Genomic DNA, 19,594 nt, shown 5'->3' on the forward strand with positions numbered 1-19,594 from the left:
TGGTCTTTAGTGAAGGTGTAGTTATAAATACATTAACTTGAGTTTGAGGTTTTATTCCAAATTACTCAAGACTTACTCCACTGTAGTCTTTCAGAGGAGATGAGTGATCCATCTGCTGAACTAATATCAGGAAGAGCACTGGGTTTTTAAGGATCCCCTCAGCAGCTTCATAACAATGAGTTTCTCTGTCTTAAAATCTGAAAAGTACTTCTAGGTAGTTTCCCTTGAGTTTGCATCTACTGAACTGAGAAGAGAGGGAAATAAATTCTTTTATTAACGTGAGATCGGAATGGAAGTGTTTCACTTCTGTTAAAGATTAATTCATGGGTTCAGAGTTTCTCTATAAATAGCAGATTGATGGATATGTGTAATGAAAGCAGGCTTGTATGGAAGTGCTTGCTCAGGTCTGAAAACCTGTGAGCAGTATTCTCTTGTGAGAGCAGCAGTCTGTCCAACTGCAAGGCCAACAGAAAGGAAAACTATTCACACATGGTTTAGGATCGGACAAATATTCCTGTGTCAGTGCCAAAACTTGTGAGCCTTAACTGTGACTGTTTGGTGAAATTTTGAAGGCAAACCTTTTAGAAGAATCAGTATCGCTTTAGCACTGAAACAATAATATTTCTGCTAATATGTAGAATCCTTATTCTCTGTCCTTCTCCTTGACTGTCTCTCAGTTTTTTATTCTAGTCTTTGCTTGCTCTTGCTCACAGTGCTTTTCCAGAAAGTGCAAAACAATGCATTATGGCTCATCTTTCATCAGTTAAAACCATTTTAAGTTACCTGTATTGCTACAGAGAAGGGGCAAAAATGAAGAATATACAAACTTTTGTATTATGCTGCTCTTCTGCAACAACGGTTTAGTGTTTCTTTCTAGTTCTACAGACATCAGCTCCTAAGCAGTTAAATACTTAGATCAGCTGATTTCATAGGTGGTTGGTAGTACAGTTCTTGTGAATAACATAAATCTTGAAGCAGAAGAGCAGAATGTGTTTTTTGTTGTTGGGTTTGGTTTTTTTTATTTTTTTTGTGGTTTTTTTGTTTGTTTGGTTGGGGTTTTTTTTGTGTTGGCTCATTGCTTGTGTATATTAAGATTTATGAAGGAAATGACAGCCTATTAACTTGATTTAGTTTTTGCTTCAGGAAAAACTACCCATACCACTTGCATCCCTTATGAACTGTAAGAATGAGAATTAGTGGTAAAGGCTGGAACCTGCATGTTTTTGTTGATGTAATGACTTTTTGGAAGAACTTTTTGAAAACAAATATGGGGATGAAATAAAGCGAATAGAGTAGTCATTTGAAATGCTAAAATAAGTAAAAAATGAGACATTATAAACATGGAGGTATGCAAGTAGTTAGTTATGTGGCAGTAGTTATGATAGAACAGTAGCCTGAAGATAGCCAGAGAGGGTTTCATTTATATATTGACTAGAGAGATGCTTGGCCTGAATACAAACTTACTCCATGTAATACAATTTTTCAGCCTTTATCTAGATGTGGTTTTGAAGGCATGTGGAAGCATGTTCTGTCACCACAGCTGAAAGGTTGAGTGTAGACAAGCAAGAAGGCCAAATGCACTTCTAGTGCATGTTAAACTGAACAAGCAAAAGCTTTGTAATTCAAAAGGTGGGACTTGGGCTTGGTTATGCATGCCTAGACCAGCTTTTAAATATTAATTGGGTAGAGAGAACCGTGATGCAACATGGAATTCAGTGTGTATGAACACTTGGGTTACTTGCTTTTTGTACCCTTCACTGAATCTGCAATTCAGTGCTGCTGGCACTGTAATAAGATAGATAATACGGGTTTTTTTTGGTGCAAGTGTTAGAGGGAAGCTGTATGTTAAACTAGAAAATCTTTATTATGTGTGCTTTTCAGCTCAAGTGTATATTCCATACAGTAACTTGTGGTTGGATGAATAGTGGGAGTTTTGGTCTGTTGATTGAAAGCATGGTTTGCAAGCTGTCCTTCTTGTAGTACACTGCTTACTTTTACAGCTTAGTTAACTTAGTTGACTACATTCCTTGTAGTTGTAGCCTGAGGCTTGCTGACACTTTTTACAATTGCAGTAACTGCTGCACAGCAGACTACGGGTGTTTGCATTTGGTATCTGAGGACTTCTTAGTACAGTGAAGATGCTATATACTAACTACAGAATCAGTTATGATTAAAATGCCAGCAGTTATTTTTTTCTGCAGTTAAACTAGCTGATGTTTTCTGGTGACTGTTTTGCAAATGGCCATCATTTGGGGCAATACCTAATTTTTTAAATTATGTCATTTTTTTGACAACACAGTGACTTATTAATGTTGCATTTATGATACTAATGTAGGGCACTTACTGAATAACGTGCACTTTTGCGTTAAGCAAGCTGCCACATTGAGTTTTGGTAGTGTTGCACACTCAGTTAATTTCCTGCACCATTTTGAACTTATGTCCTTTGTTTTAATTTAGGTCTGTTGGCATCTCCACAGTCAGCACCTGGAAATTTGGACACTGGGAAAAGTGGAGATGTTAAAGGTACTGGGACAGGAGGAAGCAGAGAAAACAGCACTGTTGATTTTAGTAAGGTAAGTAACATTAAATACCTTAGTGTTTGGCATCAATTAACAATGTAACAAAAACTATGCTGGTTGGAACCTCCCCCTTAGTTACAACTAAGATATGTGTACCAGTGTACACATGAAATAGGAACAGAGAGATAAATTGTGTCACAGTATTATCTAGGCTACACGTGTCACATGTTTTTAAATTCTTTGCGGTGGAATACTTCTCAGTATTTTGGTAACATAAGAGTGCAGCTGTAGTTTCTCATGCAGATGGACATATTTACACATCTGCTATTCAGGCTCTTATGAAAGCAGTTCTGTACATTGTGTTGCAACTTCTTTTTCTAGAACTTTTTGGTGGTTCCTTTTTTTTTTTTTATGAAGAGGGCTTTTAAGAAGAATTTCTTTTCTATGTGTAATGAGTTTCCTCTGCAAAAGTTGTTGTACATCTTAGTCATTAGAAACACGTAATACCACTTTCTGAAAGAGACCTTGTAAAAAAATCTACTGGAAATCTCATATATTTCTTCCATAATACAAATTTGCTGGGCAAGTTTCATTGTGACTGTTATTATAAAGTTCAGTCAGACGTATCATCTAAACTATGAAACACTGTAAGAAGATGCTTTTGCCAAGTTAAATAATTTTGTTTAAGGAAAGCTAACTTGCACTGTAGTTCTGATATAATCATAGCAGGTGCCATATATTCCTACTCCTTTGTCAAAGTTTTTATATTTTTGCTTGGCCTGTCCTTGTGTACACCTGCCTTGTCTCCTGTTGGACAGGAGTCAGCCTCCTGGCACTGTAGTTGTGGCACACTTGGTGTGGGACTCAAGAGGCCATCTGTAAGTTCTCTAGCTAGCAACGTCACTGGTGCTTGTGTGATGTGTGTATGTGAACACAGAGTTCATGTGCTGTACCATTTTCTAATGCACTTCTGTAATTATGTACAGAAATGAAGGTGAAGATTTTCAGCCATCATATTCTTTATGAATGAAAAGATGAACATATACTTTTCAAAATAATGACATACTTGAAATACATGGCTGTGAAATAACTTACTGCATAGAAACCATGTGTAATTACATGAACTCTCTTTACTTAATTGTGCATAGAATTTGTTAATTTATGTCCTATCACAGAATGTTTGTCATGATAATATTAGAAAGGTGATTATGCAGTTTGGAGTCTTCTAGAATATACTAGGTGTTAGTAATTCTAACTTATAGAAATAGTTTATTATTATTTGGCTGGCTGGCTGACATTTTCTAAATGTGTTTGTCTTTTCTGTATTGTGGGATATTTAATTTGCTTTTTAATTTTTATTTGTAGCATAAATGTCTTGTAAATTCTGATAAACATAATTATGTTATGGAATTTCTGCTAAGAAATGTAAGGGATTAAACATTTGTTTCATCTTTGTATGAATAGGTTGATATGAACTTCATGAGGAAAATTCCTTCAGGAGCAGAAGCATCAAATGTATTAGTGGGAGAAGTAGATTTTTTAGAAAGACCTATTATTGCTTTTGTGAGGCTCTCCCCTGCTGTGCTTCTCTCGGGTCTCACAGAGGTTCCGGTTCCTACACGGTAAATAAATGCCTGGAAAGTCTGGCTTTACTTATGCAATAAGATAATATTATTTAAGATCTCAAATAGCTTTAGATTTTTATATGTACTGTATTGAGCTCAAAAAAATGTAGAGTTTTGTTCAACATTATGTTCGTTATTTGCTGCAAAATTTGAAGGAATGAGATCTGCCACAAAATTCTCTGAATGCATTATATATCTATATATATCCCTGTATACATACACACAGATATGTATAAATCAATATATATGTAAAGATGCTGTCTTAAGCAAGTGCAGGATTTGAAACTGAAAGCTGATTTGGAGTAAAAGCAATGAATCTTCCAAGTTTGCATTGACATTTTGAAGATGGGCATTAAGATAGTTATAGTTCCCTTCGGAGGGACACAGCTTGTCAGTGGGGAAGAGCACACTAAGTCTGAAGTTCTGTCTAATCTGAACATCTGCTCTTTCTATGCAAATGCTCTGCATATGAATGACGTAGGTGGTGAAAAACGAGTTTTTTATTGTATGCCTGAATCTACATGATAGACATTGGAGTAGTCAACCTGCAACTAATACATAGAAGCAGTTTTCAGTCTGCAATATGCTATCCAACCTGGTGCAGTCACCCCTGCTCCCCCAAACCCAAGGATCTTACCAGTATACTGTGGGTATGTTTACCACAGATGTTCAAAATATCAAAATACAGGTCTCGTGATGAAGGTAGAAGATCATTTCATCAATCATCATGAATGGCACTTCATTTTCTGTGCACATTGATGTATTGGGCTGTTCGGCAGTGTTTGGCATACATTTGTATTAATGTTTTTTGGTGCGTTTTTAATGTTTTAAAAGGATCAAAGTGTTTGTTTATCTCTGTGATTTTCAGCTTATGCACTCTATTGAAGGGCAAAAATACATATATATGAGAATTTTTGGAGAGTAGTTGACAGGAGTGCTCTTAATGTTTTTTTTTTGGGAAATTCAAAAATTTCTGCATACTGAACACTGTAGCTAAAATTATTCTGTCCTAAGTTTTTCAGAATGGTGTAAACTTGCAAATCTGGAATAGCATACTTGGATTCTGAAGATGCACTCTTGGTTTCAGTTAGGGTAGTAAACTTGCAAAGGAGACAGAAGTGAGCTTTTTATACTACGAGCTGAAAGAAAGCGCTACTTTTTTTCAGATGTGTTGTGCTTGGGAATGTCATTTTCATGAAATATAGGAAGAAAGTTGTGAAACAAATTACTGAGGTTCACTCGTTGGTTTGTATCCTTTTGAATTTATAAAATGTTATTCCTGTTCAAGGTTTTGGTGAGTTTTATGTTAGGCACTGTTACTGTGCAAAGATCTGCTAGTAAAAGATCTGCTAGTATATGATGTGACTCCACCTCCAGATTGAATCAGTTTCCCAGAATGTCACTTACTTTGATAGATGTCCAGATATCCAAGTTCCCTTCCTTTTCACACAAGACTAGGATATGACTACGTGAGTATGCCCAAGTGTACTGCAAGAAGTACAGTAGGTGCATCATCTGTGTGCCATGCCCAGTCACAGCAAGTGAGGGGCTTGAACTCTCAGAAAAAGGTGATCATCAGGGAACGTAGGACAGGACAGAGCTGCTAGGCTGCCACTTAAGGGATCTTTGCTGCTGGGAATATCAGAAAGGCTTAGAATCTGGAGGAAATATTCATTGAGCTCAAGTCTTCTGCAATCTCTAAGGCATTATAAGAAGTTGAAAAATTAGGCTTAATTAAGAATATATCTGAGTAATTTTGGCTCAGGATTTGAGTTCCTTGCAGTAATGACTTTAAGCTGAACCTTTTTACAGCTGAATCTTTTTACAGTGTTGCAGCAGTCTTTTAAGATTCTAAGCAGTGAAAATGGTATTTTTATACCACTTAACACCTCTTCACCACTAAATTTTCTTTAAACATTAATTTGAATGACCTGCTCTTGAATATATGCAGATGAGTCAGCCGGACTCATCTGTATTACTTTCTCTACAGGTTTTTGTTTTTGTTGCTGGGACCAGCAGGAAAAGCTCCACAGTACCATGAAATTGGGCGATCAATAGCAACACTTATGACAGATGATGTGAGTGATCTGTTTTACATGCTTGTAGTTAAAGTCTAGAATGATGTATTTACCAACTGATGTAAATGATTTGGAGTAGTAGGTTAAAGAAAAAAACCGTCAAACTAGTTAAATGAAGAACTGTAAACTTATTTTTTGTGTTATTAAACTATATAATGGTAAGTTAACTTCCCTCCTTGTCTGTCTTGAAGAAATCCTAAATGCATTTCTGAAAAAAAAATTGGCTTTGATGTATAGATTTAATTTTTGTGTTAAATTGGTTAACAGAACTATTAAATAGAACTGCATTTAATATGAGTCACTGTATGTCAGAAAGGACAGAAGCATCTGTGCAAGTGTTCAGGACACAAAGTTTTAAAAATGCAAGCAATTGAGTCATCATAGATTTGTGGTTTTCTTAAATCTAAGTAAGGTCAGATAAATAGAATAAGAATTTTAATAGCCTTTTGAAGTCATATGCTTAAAGACCACAGGAAGGAACCAGGACTTTTTAAGAGTGTTGCCATCTTACTGAGTAAAATTAGGATGTTTTAATTTTGATTTCTCATTGAGCGCCACCTACTGAATTGCTGATAATTTTTAATGTTATCTAGCAGAAATGCAAGTACTTTTTACTCTAGAACAATTTGAAGTTTGGTACTGTAAACTAGAAATTTGTCATTTTGCAGTTGGTAATGAATCTGTGAATACAGTTTTTGTTCAGTGTGAGAATTGAGTATTAAAAGCTTTAGTTGCAACATCTGATCTTTTTTAGATAGGCTGATCTGATTTTTAGGAATATTCTAGATCACTGAAATAGAAAAAAAGTATTAATTATTTGATGGTCTAAAAAGACCTGAGTAGACTTCAGAGATTTATATTAAAATTAGAAGACTTAATGGTATTTAGAGAATAACAATTTAGGTTTCAAATGTACAGAACAATTTAGGATCATCTTCTGCAAGCAGTTTATTAATAGCAAAATAGCTTTTTTTTTTCTCTCTGTGTATAAAATGTATCTTGGAGTTCATGTAGTAGTCTGTAAAGCAGTATAGTATTTTTAGTGCAATTGCTTTCATGTGCTTTTTAAGTATTCTTCTAAACTTAATTAAAGTAGACATATAAAAATGCATTCTTATTCTTAATAAAAACTTGTGGTTTGGTTTGAAGCTTATTTGAAGTATTTTTGTCATGATTTAGCACAGCATGATGGTACAGTGGCTGTAGGGCAGAATTACCCAGACAATAGTACATGAATTTGATGTCCTGAATATTGAAGATTTAATTTTAATTTAATTTTAGAAATTAACTCAATACTGATTTTGAGTTTGAAGATAAAACTTCCATGTCTTTTGGTCCATAGGAATGTGCATACCAGTAGTTTTTAATTTAAAAGTATGTAAGTACAGTAAAGCCAAACTTTTGAGGACCTACAAAATATTTTCCGTGCCTTTTAATCAAGTGTAATCATTACATAATGATAATCAGTTCCTCTTCAGAAAAATAAAACAAAAATGAGTGTTGAGTACTTTCTTCTTGTAGGTTTTCCATGATGTTGCCTATAAAGCAAAAGACCGAAATGACTTGTTGTCAGGAATTGATGAGTTTTTAGATCAAGTGACAGTCCTGCCTCCAGGAGAGTGGGATCCATCTATACGAATTGAGCCACCAAAAAGCGTTCCTTCCCAGGTAAAAGGAAAAAAAAGCTCCAGTTTGTCTTGTAGTGAGGGGGCCTAAACTGAACATAGCATTTGAGCTGCTGAGTACAGAGGGACAATCACTACCCTCGTCCTGCTGGCCACACTCTTCTTGATACATGCCAAGATCTCGTGGGCTTTTCTGGCCATCTGGCCACACTGCTGGCTCCTATCCAGAGGGCTGTAAAGCATCAGCAAAGTCCCCTCCCAATACATATCCATTTTGCAGCAAAAAGTGGATTATCCATTTAAGTTAGGAAAAAAAAAAAGCCTTTTCCCCCCTTCTTAATTTTTTATCAGTTTTCTGCTATGCTTTTAAGTTCATTTTATTTACAATATTTCCTTTTGAAATACTGAAATGAATTTGTGTGAGAACTTGAAGAATTGGTGAGAAATTGTACTTGAGTTCATGTCACCAAATTCTATGAGTAGTCTAGCAGTGGTCAGCAAGAATATATTGCTTGTTGTAAGCACTTCTGTTTGCATGCAGTATTCATGACAATGTTCAGTGTCTTTTGTGTAGCATATACTATTACCAGAATGTTTATGAAATAGATAAAAATCAATCATATTGCTCAGTTGTTATGATGCAGGATTAGAATGAGAGCTAAGGAAAGTGGATCCTGGGAGAAACTTTCTTCCCCTCCTCCCTCTTTACAACTTACAGGAATTTGGGCCTCCAGGATCAAAAGCAGGGGAGAGACCAGTGCTTTTGGTTCAGGAGATTGACACTGATGTCAAGTCCTGTGGTGGCTTGGCAGAGTGGGTGCAATAGAATGGGGTAACAGCAGTGCAGTCTATTCATTAATAGCCTGAGGTTACCATGTAACTTCTTTCCAAAATAAGCAGGGCTCAGGGTTTTTTTGGAAGGCAGTCTCAGCTGAAAAAATTATGAGGAGCTCATAAGCAGATTGTTCAGCAGGGGAATTACTTCTCATTTATATTTCAACTAAATAATGTGTGTATCATAAAAAGAGGTGAGTTTCTGATACACGTTAAGCATTTCTGCTCTGGAAATGGTTGAAGAAAAAAGTATCTAAAGATTTCTGTCCCATGGCTGAGCCTCTACTGTGTGTTGAAAATATAGGCTTTGTTTCATTGTGTTTCAGGAATCTATTTCTTGTAAGTACATGGAAGATTTGTACTGTTGTGCAAGGTACTAATAAGGTGTTCTGGGTAGTGTTGTACAGTTTTAGTCGTCTGTACTCAACAGAAGATTAGTTTGGAAAATGGAGGACTGCTGATGAGCTGAAAATATGAAAAAGGGTGTTGAAGTATTTTAATTATACTTTTTAGTGTAAAGGCAGTCTCAAAGTATTTTTTTCCTTTTTTTTCCTCCCATCTCTTCTGTAGGATAAAAGGAAGGCACCTAAATTTCCAAATGGATCTACTCCTACAGGAGAGGGTCTTAAAGAAGAAGGCCATCATGCTGGACCTGAACTTCAGAGAACTGGAAGGTGTGTTCACTTTCCTAAATGCTAGCTTCCGTAAAGAAATAGAAGTGATAAATCTTCATCTTAATGGTTTACATTTAAACATTAAAAAATCACGGTACAAGTGTCAGAGCGCATCCTTTGTCCTTTTCAAGTGTTGGATTCTTGCCTGTAAGTGCCAATCTGCTTAAAGTATTTTCAAGCCTCTGGCAATGTTTCTCAACACATTTGTGAAGGATTTCACATAAGATGCTGCCTAATTTAACTAACTGATTTTTAAAAGTTGGGCTTTTAATCTTCAGGAGCATGTAATTACCATAATTACAGCAGGAATATGCAATGTTCAGTGTTGGGCTAGGTACTAAAAAATCCCATTAATGCAAATCTATTTTATGTATATGAAGGAGCAATATGAAATGGAGCAATAAGAAATGAATAGTGGTAAAAAGTAGTTTGGTATTGGTTAGCTCTGGGTTTTGCTTAGGTTTCTTATAGAGATAAAACAAAATTGTAATTTCTTTCAGTTCTTATTGTTTTCTGTTAATTCTGAAATATTTGCTAAAGAAGTCTCCAACACTGGAAATACCTGGTTATGATTAAAATTTAATATCTGATATGAGAGTAGAGATTAAATCAACTGAAAAATTTTGGAGTGTATGTACAGTGTTGTTATCCCCAGAATAACAAACTTCCAAATCAAATGCATCTTTTTCATGCATTTGTGAGGAAGACTTTACGATATTTGTGTTGATTTTTACCCTTGTGGCTTTGTTATAGTTACCCTTTACTGTTTTTGTAGACAGTATGTGGAGCTGAAAAGTTCATTTTTGCTCACAAAATTAGCTGTAGATAAGGCTTTTCTTTTTCTTAGAAGTGTTTAGGGTTTTTTTGATAATGAAAAATAAAATAATTTTTTCTAAATGCAAATGAATATCTAATACTTTGAAGTCTTTAAGATTTTTTTTTTAAATTGCTCTTTAAATTTTTGGTAATAGCTTACCCAGTTGAACTAAGTAGAATATCTGTGTTCTCCAGATAAGAACACTGTTAAAAAATAATAGACCTATATTTATTGACATAATCATATGTATGTAGAGAATTCAAATGAAAAGATACAACTGTATGTTGGAGTATTAATGCTGAAATGTGACAATGCAGTGATCTACGACGTTTAGCATATTTCTCTGTTCCATTGTTTTGAATATAATAAGACAGCTTTGACTTAAAGCATCGTTTAGGTACCATTTAGCATCGCTTAGTACCATTGTTTGCAAAGTTATTTTTTCAGTATCTAGCCCATATATAAAAAAGATGTAGTCAGCTTTTAAAAATGTGGGTAACCTGCTTGATTATGTTTGGAATACTGCTGAGTTGGAATAGATAAGATTCTCATATATGTTTTTAATTGTTATGCTTTAATCTGGATTATGAAATAGATAATTTGTGCCGGCAATAGGCACTGGCAGTCATGTGTAGCCCATAGTTTTAAACTAGCTAGAATCCTTTAGTGTACAGTTTGACGAGTTTCATCTCACCTATTTAGGCTTTTTGGTGGTTTGATACTTGACATCAAAAGGAAAGCACCTTTTTTCTTGAGTGACTTCAAGGATGCATTAAGCCTGCAGTGCCTGGCCTCGATTCTTTTCCTATACTGTGCCTGTATGTCTCCTGTAATCACTTTTGGAGGGCTCCTGGGAGAAGCTACACAAGGCAGAATAGTGAGTACAAAGAATGGTAGCGGCCAGGCTTTTAGACCTTCAGAGGCAAGTCACTGTGTGCATTTGTCTCATTTATTTATACTTGTATTTGAAGAATTTACCCACAGCACTTGATTAGCCTGCCCCAAAACAGATCTTCCCCAAAAGGTAATTGTTATGGAAAATGTGGGGAACCTATGTGAACAGGAGAAGATGGGCAGGGGAGGTAAAAAATGTTTATCCTGCCTCATTGGATGAATGGATTCATTAATAGAGAAAAGGCTGGCATTGCCTTCCTTTTGGCTGCTTAAGAGTAATAAATAGCAGTAAAGGTGCACTGTCCCACTGGGCCTACCTTAGGCAAAGTCAGAGGGTCAAGGTGGATAGCCAAGATCATGTACTGGCCTTGAGGAGTAGGCCTATGAGGATGATAATACCTGCAGTGTGTGGCCAGCAGTCCATTTATGAAAATGACAGGATATGTTTATGCTTGCACTAATATATATGTTTCTCACAATAAAATAAAGTACTTGAGGTTTATCAGCAGAAAATACTCTTCATTGTAAATGACTCAAATGTAAGCCATACACATCCAAAATTTTGGTAGTGTTATGTTGGGCAGCACCTTTTTCACCAGAATATCATTGCACTTCAGTTTTTGAAGCAGGGAAGAATTACTTAATATGAGCAGTGTTAGTAACTCAGTGTCAATTGGCATATGAATAAACTAGTTTGAAGTGTATTTTCTGTTTTTAAATCTATCACAAAGAAACAAGGCTCTGTCCTTTTGTGGGAGGGAAGGATGTATTCAGACATGTCCTTTACAAATGCTCAGATTCTGTTGAAACTTAAAATGTTAAAAAAATTCTTCTTGATGCTTAATGAAAATTTTAAGCTTGTACTATATTAAAATTTAGTTAACTGTTTTATCTCTTTCAATTATTGCTATTGATTCAGATATTTGTGTATTGAATGTAGCACTTCAAGCTGATAGAAAATACAGATATCAATTATGTCTTTTCTGCGTACTGGTTTTCCCACTGTAAATGTAGGAATGATTACTAAAATGACAATGTAAATTTTGAATGTAGAACATGTATAATAATGAAAGCACCCTCCTTTCAAAGCTTGATTCTCAAACACCTTCTTTCTTTTAGCTATCTGGAATTGTTTGCGGGTTTGTTCCTGCCTTCAGATACTTGGTGTGCATCATTGAATAAAACATTTAGTTACTGCACACACATGTTCAAGCACAGTAGCTGACATTGTAAGGTACACAGTTTGTCTTTGAAACCTTCCCTCGCATTCTCAGAGGCCATCACCTCCACAGTGCTCCTGTCCCTGCCACCCTGACTGAGAACCCCAAGGTTAATGCATTGACTAACCAAAAACACTAATTTGAAGGTAATAGAACAAGAGACTGGAATTATTTTTTTTCCTAATATTATGATCTAAGGACTCATTTTAATTTTTAATAGCCCAGTTCAGCAAATCATTTTGACCATTTTCAGATGCTTTCCTGAATTGGAGCTCAAGTTTTAAGAATTCTGTTTTCTTAGGTTTGCACAGTTTCAAAATAGCAAATGCTTTGAAGTTCCACCAGGAACACTGTAATTCCATTACAGGAATCTGTAATCCATGACTTCTCATAGTGGTAGGCGGTGTAATTAACTACTTTCAAGTAAATTTAATACAATTTTAGTATTTAAAATTCTGGCCTCTCTCTTTTGAGGTGCATTGTAGCTGGGTATTTTTGGCAGAAAGTATTACAGGGAAACACTTACTTCAAGAACTGAAGTAGATACCTTAATTCCTTGAAAAGAAATGCATTACCAGGTGGGACATTGGTTTACTGCTCATCTATATTTGGTGTCATGTATACATAAATGTATATTCTTCAGTAATTCCCGCTGCACCTTTGCCTGTCAGCTTGTTTTTTTTTTTTTTTTTTTTTTTTTTTTTTTTTTTTTTGTTTTTTTTTTTTTTTTGTAATGCTTGGTTGACTGATGCAGGTTTGATGCAGCACACTGTAGGTATGGTGCAATACAAATATCTGTTTTCTTTCTAGAGACCATTAATTCTTTCTGTAAACAATATGCTGAGTAGCTATTTTCTTTTTTGTTTATTTGGGGTTTGTTTTGGGTTTTTTTGGGTTTGGTTTTGTTTTTTGTAAATTTGTATAATTGTTGGTATGCTTTTCCTCCAGAGCTAGCAGGACTAGTAATTTGTTGTCATGGTTTTGGATGGCTTTATGTTTCTCAGGGGTGAAGTTTTCAAAATCTTGTTCATGGTATTGTTACTGTAAAACAGTATTTATTGTCTCAAATATGGATATTAATTGCAATGTGTTTACATCTTGTCTTGTTCCTAAGTTAATGCATCTTAAAGCTGTATTTATGAAGATAATGATGCTAAATGCTAACCTGAAAGGCAGCAGTTATAGCTTTTTTTTCCCCCCCCAAACAGAGTGCAATAGAGTCTCTCTTTGGAGCCTCATTAACTGGGATTGCTTATTCTCTCTTTGCTGGGCAACCTCTTACTATCTTGGGAAGCACAGGACCAGTTCTAGTATTTGAAAAAATATTATTCAAATTTTGCAGGTAAGTGATGTTTATATTGGCTTGATGAACTTTTTAACATTCTAGCCTGTTACAATAGCTGTGATTGAAAGCAGATGTACAGTAAATGTATATGTCCATTAAGGTAAATACCGTGTCAAGAAACTGAGAAATTGATATAGTTTGATAAAGCTGTGAGGCACTAGCAAACTTGAATGAGAAAATCAGTGATAAGAAGTGGCAAGGACTCAAGTAAAAGTTATATTCTGACTGTGTGAAGTTGTTGGCTTTGCTTCTGCAGGGATAAGCAGAGATCGATCTACCCTCTAGGAGAAACCATCTGGGTAGTTCTGGAGAGACTCATCCCCATGATGCTTCCCAAGCTAGGTAGTTGCACTGTCAATCTTAGAAACACCTTGCAGTGTTGCTTTGCTTTGGTGGGAGATGAGACAAAAAAAAATTTCTGCTTCCTTCAGAGCTAATATCAAGCATGAGAAAAGTGCTGAATACCTATAAAGCTTGGCCTTTATGTCTTTTCAAATAAAATGTAATACAGATGGGTTTTGGCTCAGTTAATGCTTTTTGTTTCTTTCTTCACACAGGGATTATGGTCTTTCCTACCTCTCCCTGCGAACTAGCATTGGTCTGTGGACTGCATTTCTATGCATTGTGCTTGTAGCCACAGATGCTAGCAGCCTTGTGTGCTACATCACTCGATTTACTGAGGAAGCTTTTGCAGCGCTCATATGCATCATTTTTATTTATGAGGCATTGGAAAAGCTTGTTGATTTGGGAGAAGTGTATCCTTTCAATATGCACAATGATTTGAATAAACTGACTTCATATTCGTAAGTACCAAGTTTCTATCTGTTAGTGAAATAAATAGGAACATATAGAGAGACATATTGTTTACTAAATGGCAGTGGGTGCCACTTCCAGGAAGGCTAGGAGGATGCTAGAAGTGGTATGGGCATGCGAAACCTCAAAACAATTCTATTCAGGATGCTGTGGAATTGAATTTTCCGTGTTAGCTATGGGTGGTTGGAAGGGATAAGGGCCTGTGACAAAGCTTGCTTTAATACAGCTTTACTAAAGGTCAGAACAGGACTTCTGCCTTGCTACTTCTAGGAAGTATAGTTTCATGAAATAGGATGAGTTGGTTTACCAGCTCACACCTGCCAGATGAAGATGCTGTGCACTGTTGCTCAGAGAAAACTGCTAATTTCTCATCGTTTAAATGAAATAGTTTAAATGTTAGTGCTCCCCTCCTGTTGGAGATGCTCATCTTCCAACTTCAGTTGTACCTGTGTGATCACAATGTGGGTGAGGGACCCTCAATGAGGTCGTGTCTGTGCCCCCAGGGTGAGGGTCCCTGCTTGTTGCACTGGGGCAGTCATTCCCTAGTTGGAGAGCAGAACACTCACTGTCCTGCTGGGCAGCTGCTCTGCCTGGCCAGGATACTGCTCATCTTGCACAAAGGATATCTTCTAGCAGTGTCAAACCAGGTCCGGACTACTGTGTTTCCCTCCAAGATCTCTGCTTACTTTTACCATCATTCAGTGCTTCTTCAGTACTTTCTTCCAGGGGGAAAGGGCAAAGACCCTGTCAGACTGCATCTTGTGTTCTGTTCACACTTGGCATTTACAGTTCCTTTCCTGTGTTAGCAGCTGTTAAGACCAGGCCACATTGCCAGGAGTGAGCTGTGGGAGGACACTCACTTCCTTATTTTTCCCTTCCTTCCCTTCCCATCCTTCTGTTTCAGTGGCTCTGGGTCCTCACTGAACTTGTGTGGGCAGGTTAAATCCACTGAGGTGGCAGAAACTGTACTGTAGGTCTTCAGACACTTGGCACCTGATTGTGTTTTGCCATAGGCAGGCTGTGAGGGAGGAGATGGGAAGGTGGGATTTGAATTTGGTTTAGCTCTATTTTTTTTGGGACATGCCACAGTGTTCAGCTTGGGTTTGTCCTGTATTTTTTTCTCTCACAAATCTGTAGGAGATCCAGCTGTTGACAATTCTTTCTCCTTTCCCTTTTCTTTTCTCCCCATTCTGTAACCTCTAGTGGGGAAAAGGGTGCAGAACAAGCATGTTCAGTTAATTGAACCACAAGACAATCTGAAATACTCTTACATTTTCTCTGAGTGTGGGTTTTTTTCTTTCCTCTTCCTGATTTCTTCTTGTCTACTTGGTGGCATACTTTATCTTCATTGCTTTTGTTGAGAATTTTGTCAAGTCTCCCTTCAACATGCTTTTTTATGTTGCAGCCTTGACCAAAAACTATTATTTGTCTTATCATGCTTATTGTTGCAATTCCTTTCTCTTCTGATGATTGTGTTGGTAATTGCTGAGGGAAGAGTAGGCTCCTCTGCACGGTTGGGGTGTAGGGAGGCAGAGATCTCTGAAGCTTGCTCTTGGGGGAAGAGATTTATTGGAGAATTCAGGAATGCCCAAGCCTCGTGCTCTCAGGCGTAGCACGTGGCTGGGCTTAGGAGGACGGGGGAGGGGAGAGAGAAACGGAGGGTTTAGGAGAGGGGAAGCCCCAGGCAGGGAGGAAGTCCAAGAGAGGAGGAGAGGGCCAAGAGAGGAGAGGGCCAAGAGAGGAGAGGGCCAAGAGAGGGAGGAAGTCCAAGAGGCCGCATGGCCGCTCGGAGCCCCCTTATCAGGGGCTCCCAGGTGGGCTGGGACAAGGCATGGGCCAATGGGGTTACAGACTCTGTTTTAGGGGCAGGTACAGAGGTGCGGGATGAACCACAATCTTTTGCAGGGTGGGATGGAACAGTCCATTTCACTCCAGGATTCATCCAAGGGTAGAAGTGACATCCGGCTAGCTAAAATAACAATCATATCTATCTATCCTCTGCAACAAATTGCTTTGTAAGAGTTACTTCTTCTCACTCCTTTCCCATTTCCTATTGCTGTTAGTTTAGAATTCAGTTAACAAAAGAAAATTTGTTTACTTACTATTTTCTAAATTCCCCAAACATTATACTTTGCAAATCTAGGTTCTCTTTGCCCATGCACATTTAATGTTTTTTCCTTCTTTACCTTCACACCACAGATGCAGATTTTCCCTTCTGTGATTCATTGGGGTTTTCTTCAGTGTCTTTAGTGATTCTCATAGAAAAAGGAGACTTATTTCTTGCTTACTACCTCTTCATCCTCTTCTACATAAATGTTTGTGTTAAGCTTACCAGTTGGTGTAGTTGAATAGCTTTATTTGAAAACATCCCATTAAATTGTGTTTTGAGTTTTTTTTTAATCTGATCTGTACTTCTGTCAACCTGTCTGACAGAAAGGATTCTGCAGTGCAAGTTTGCAAAATGCTGCAATAGGAAAGGGCATTTTTACTTCTACAAAAATATTGCTAAGAAGTATGTATACAGTTGCTTTAAAGCGGAGCACTGTAAGCATTTATATCTTCAGTTACTGCACTACATACTGAAATATGGTGTCTTACTTGAGGGTGATCTGATTCCTCATTTCCCCCAGCCTCTCAATAGTCCTAGGTCATGTGATGTAAGGAAAAGCCTTGTACTCTGCTTCTTCCATAGAAGTTTGGGATAAACTCTGGCTTAAACTCTTCAGGATTTTTAAATTTACTTCAAATTGCTGCATTTTGGCACATACAACTTAAAAGCATGTAAACTTTTCTTCTTCTCTTCAGATGTGTGTGTTCTAAGCCTGAGAAACCAAGCAATGAAACATTGCGTTTGTGGAGGAGTATGAATAAGTCTGGTGAAGATATAGCATGGAGTAATCTTACAGTTTCTGTGAGTATCTGAAAGCTATGTGTATGTACTTGTGTATGTGCATATGCATAAAAAAATAAATACCTGCATGGTACCAGTGTTTATTGCATTTTTTCATCCGATTTCTTTTCTTAACTGAACCTGGAGTGTTTTTGTTAAAACTGTATTTTTGAACTCTCTTAATTTCTTCCATAAGGTTTTACACAGTCATGGTAGAGGACTAGATAAGTGAGTCCAGGGAAGTAAATACTAATATAAATGCTTAAGGCAGCCACCTTAATGCTCTTAGGCACCACAGTACTCTTCCTGAAGGTGAACATGATGAGGTGAATAAACAGGAGTTTGCTTTCTTCCAGTTCCTGAAAGAAGTATTTTTAATATGATGTGATGATGCAATTTGTAGTTGAAGTGTGGTAGTAAATATATTTCATTAGTTTATTAGACATTGGTACGAAACTCCCTACAGAATGAAAGGAACTACCTAAATATTGATTGGAAGAAAACAATTATCTGAAATTGAAAGCAACTATTCAGAATAGGCTTGAAAGTATTAATTTATGAAGTGGATATTTTATACCAGTATCTAATTTTGTGTGTAGGTGAAGAGGAAGAAAGTTACCATGTGCAAGTGCTCTGGAAAGCTTTTAGAGAGAAACACTTTCGCTGATAATTAGTTTTTTTGGGCAGTGTGCAGTGGAATAAATGCAGTTGTGTGCAACTGTTTTGATTACACTGGCATCTGACTCCCAGCTGCATCTTGAATGATTTGGATTTGCTGCTGTTTTTGTTATGCTTGCTGGGTTGGCCATCTGAGGCTGTCTAGAACAGCAGTGGATATCTGTGTATGAGCATAGACATTCACACTCTTTTGCACAGCAGAAATTCCATGTAAAACCTCAGTGCTTTACTTGACTTGTAGTAGGGCTGTTTATGTGCGACCAATGACTCCTTGTTTACCATAATCACTTAGGATGGCAGTTTCTTTTGAACTTAGTTTTTATATTTCCTTTATATTTGTTTTTTATTTTATATGTGTTTTCATCTATATGCCTTTACCTCTAAAGAATCTTTAGTCTTACCTGAGAGACAGAACTGATCCAGGATTTCATGTTATCTTATAACCAAATTAGATTGTTAAAAGGGAGAACTTTTGCCATGAGATAAATTTTCAATGAATTAAATAATAAATTAGGTTAGTGCAGTGCTGCTTCCAGCTACTTGAATTATTGGCTTGTTGTTTCCTTGTACTCTGTGTATTTACTTGAACTTTTTGCTTTGCATTTCAGTAAATTTTTTGATAACTATCATTTGACTTAGGTTTTTTTTTTTAATTTAAAGCCATTATTCACAATGCTAGCCTACTTTGCTAGAAACTTTTACTTATTATTTGGATAATCTTATTTTTTAAGACTTACGTTTTTTCCCTTAACTGAGCAAAACAAAGTCAAAGATATAGGAGAAACTGAGGAGATCCTTTTTTATGTTTGTTAGCTTAAAGTTGATGTTGGATATTCTGCTTTTCCCGGGCAGTGCTTTCTTTCAGTGCTTTGAAAAACAGAATAGAAGTAATGTGACTGTAAAGAAGTTGTTTCTTCTTGGGCATCTCCCAGCATTTTGAAATAATCAGTGGTGGCTACTGTGGCTTTTCTGGAACAGACAGCACATATATCTGGCTTTCTCAGGGTGAGGTAGTGATGAAGGAAAGAACCTCCTTTTTGGAATTATGAACTTTCTCAAATGTGTTTTATATAGAAAAGTTGGAAGCTTGGTTGAGTGTACTGAATTAGTAAAACATAGATTAAGAGCTTTTCTCTTTGCAGGAATGTTTAGAATATCATGGTGTGTTTCGTGGATCAGCTTGTGGCCATCATGGACCATACATTCCAGATGTTCTCTTCTGGTCTGTCATACTATTTTTTGCAACATTTTTCCTCTCCTCTTTCCTTAAGAAATTCAAGACCAAACGCTATTTCCCAACTAAGGTAATCCTGATTAGAGAATACACTGTTGTTACCTTGTAATATAAACCTTGGTATAATTTAATTGAGTTGAATTCTGTCTTGAGAGATTTGTTTTAAGGCAGGAAAGGAAATTAAAACCCAAAATTCAGCTAATAATTACAAAATTTAGGACATTTGAGGAAAGAAATAATCTGCAGAAAATTCGGTGCTTATTCTGTATTTTTGTAGAGTTACAACAAAACATTCTAAACTTTGAAAGACCTAAGCAGTCCATTTCACCACATTAATCAGTATTGCCA

The 19,594-nt window shown here is 36.6% G+C and overlaps 1 protein-coding gene across 1 annotated transcript in view; it reads left to right on the forward strand.

Moving 5' to 3' along the window:
- SLC4A7 (solute carrier family 4 member 7) overlaps positions 1-19,594 on the forward strand; it is a 93,747-nt gene that overhangs the window by 58,705 nt on the left and 15,448 nt on the right. The window contains exons 8-17 of the mRNA XM_077787040.1: positions 2,458-2,573; positions 3,984-4,141; positions 6,135-6,222; positions 7,744-7,890; positions 9,252-9,355; positions 10,875-11,049; positions 13,495-13,628; positions 14,189-14,434; positions 17,250-17,355; positions 19,155-19,316. Coding sequence (XP_077643166.1) covers positions 2,458-2,573; positions 3,984-4,141; positions 6,135-6,222; positions 7,744-7,890; positions 9,252-9,355; positions 10,875-11,049; positions 13,495-13,628; positions 14,189-14,434; positions 17,250-17,355; positions 19,155-19,316 — 1,436 coding nt within the window. The remainder of the gene's footprint in view (positions 1-2,457; positions 2,574-3,983; positions 4,142-6,134; positions 6,223-7,743; positions 7,891-9,251; positions 9,356-10,874; positions 11,050-13,494; positions 13,629-14,188; positions 14,435-17,249; positions 17,356-19,154; positions 19,317-19,594) is intronic.

This window comes from Lonchura striata, chromosome 1 (assembly GCF_046129695.1).
Source record: "Lonchura striata isolate bLonStr1 chromosome 1, bLonStr1.mat, whole genome shotgun sequence".
Classification (NCBI taxonomy): Eukaryota; Metazoa; Chordata; class Aves; order Passeriformes; family Estrildidae; genus Lonchura; species Lonchura striata.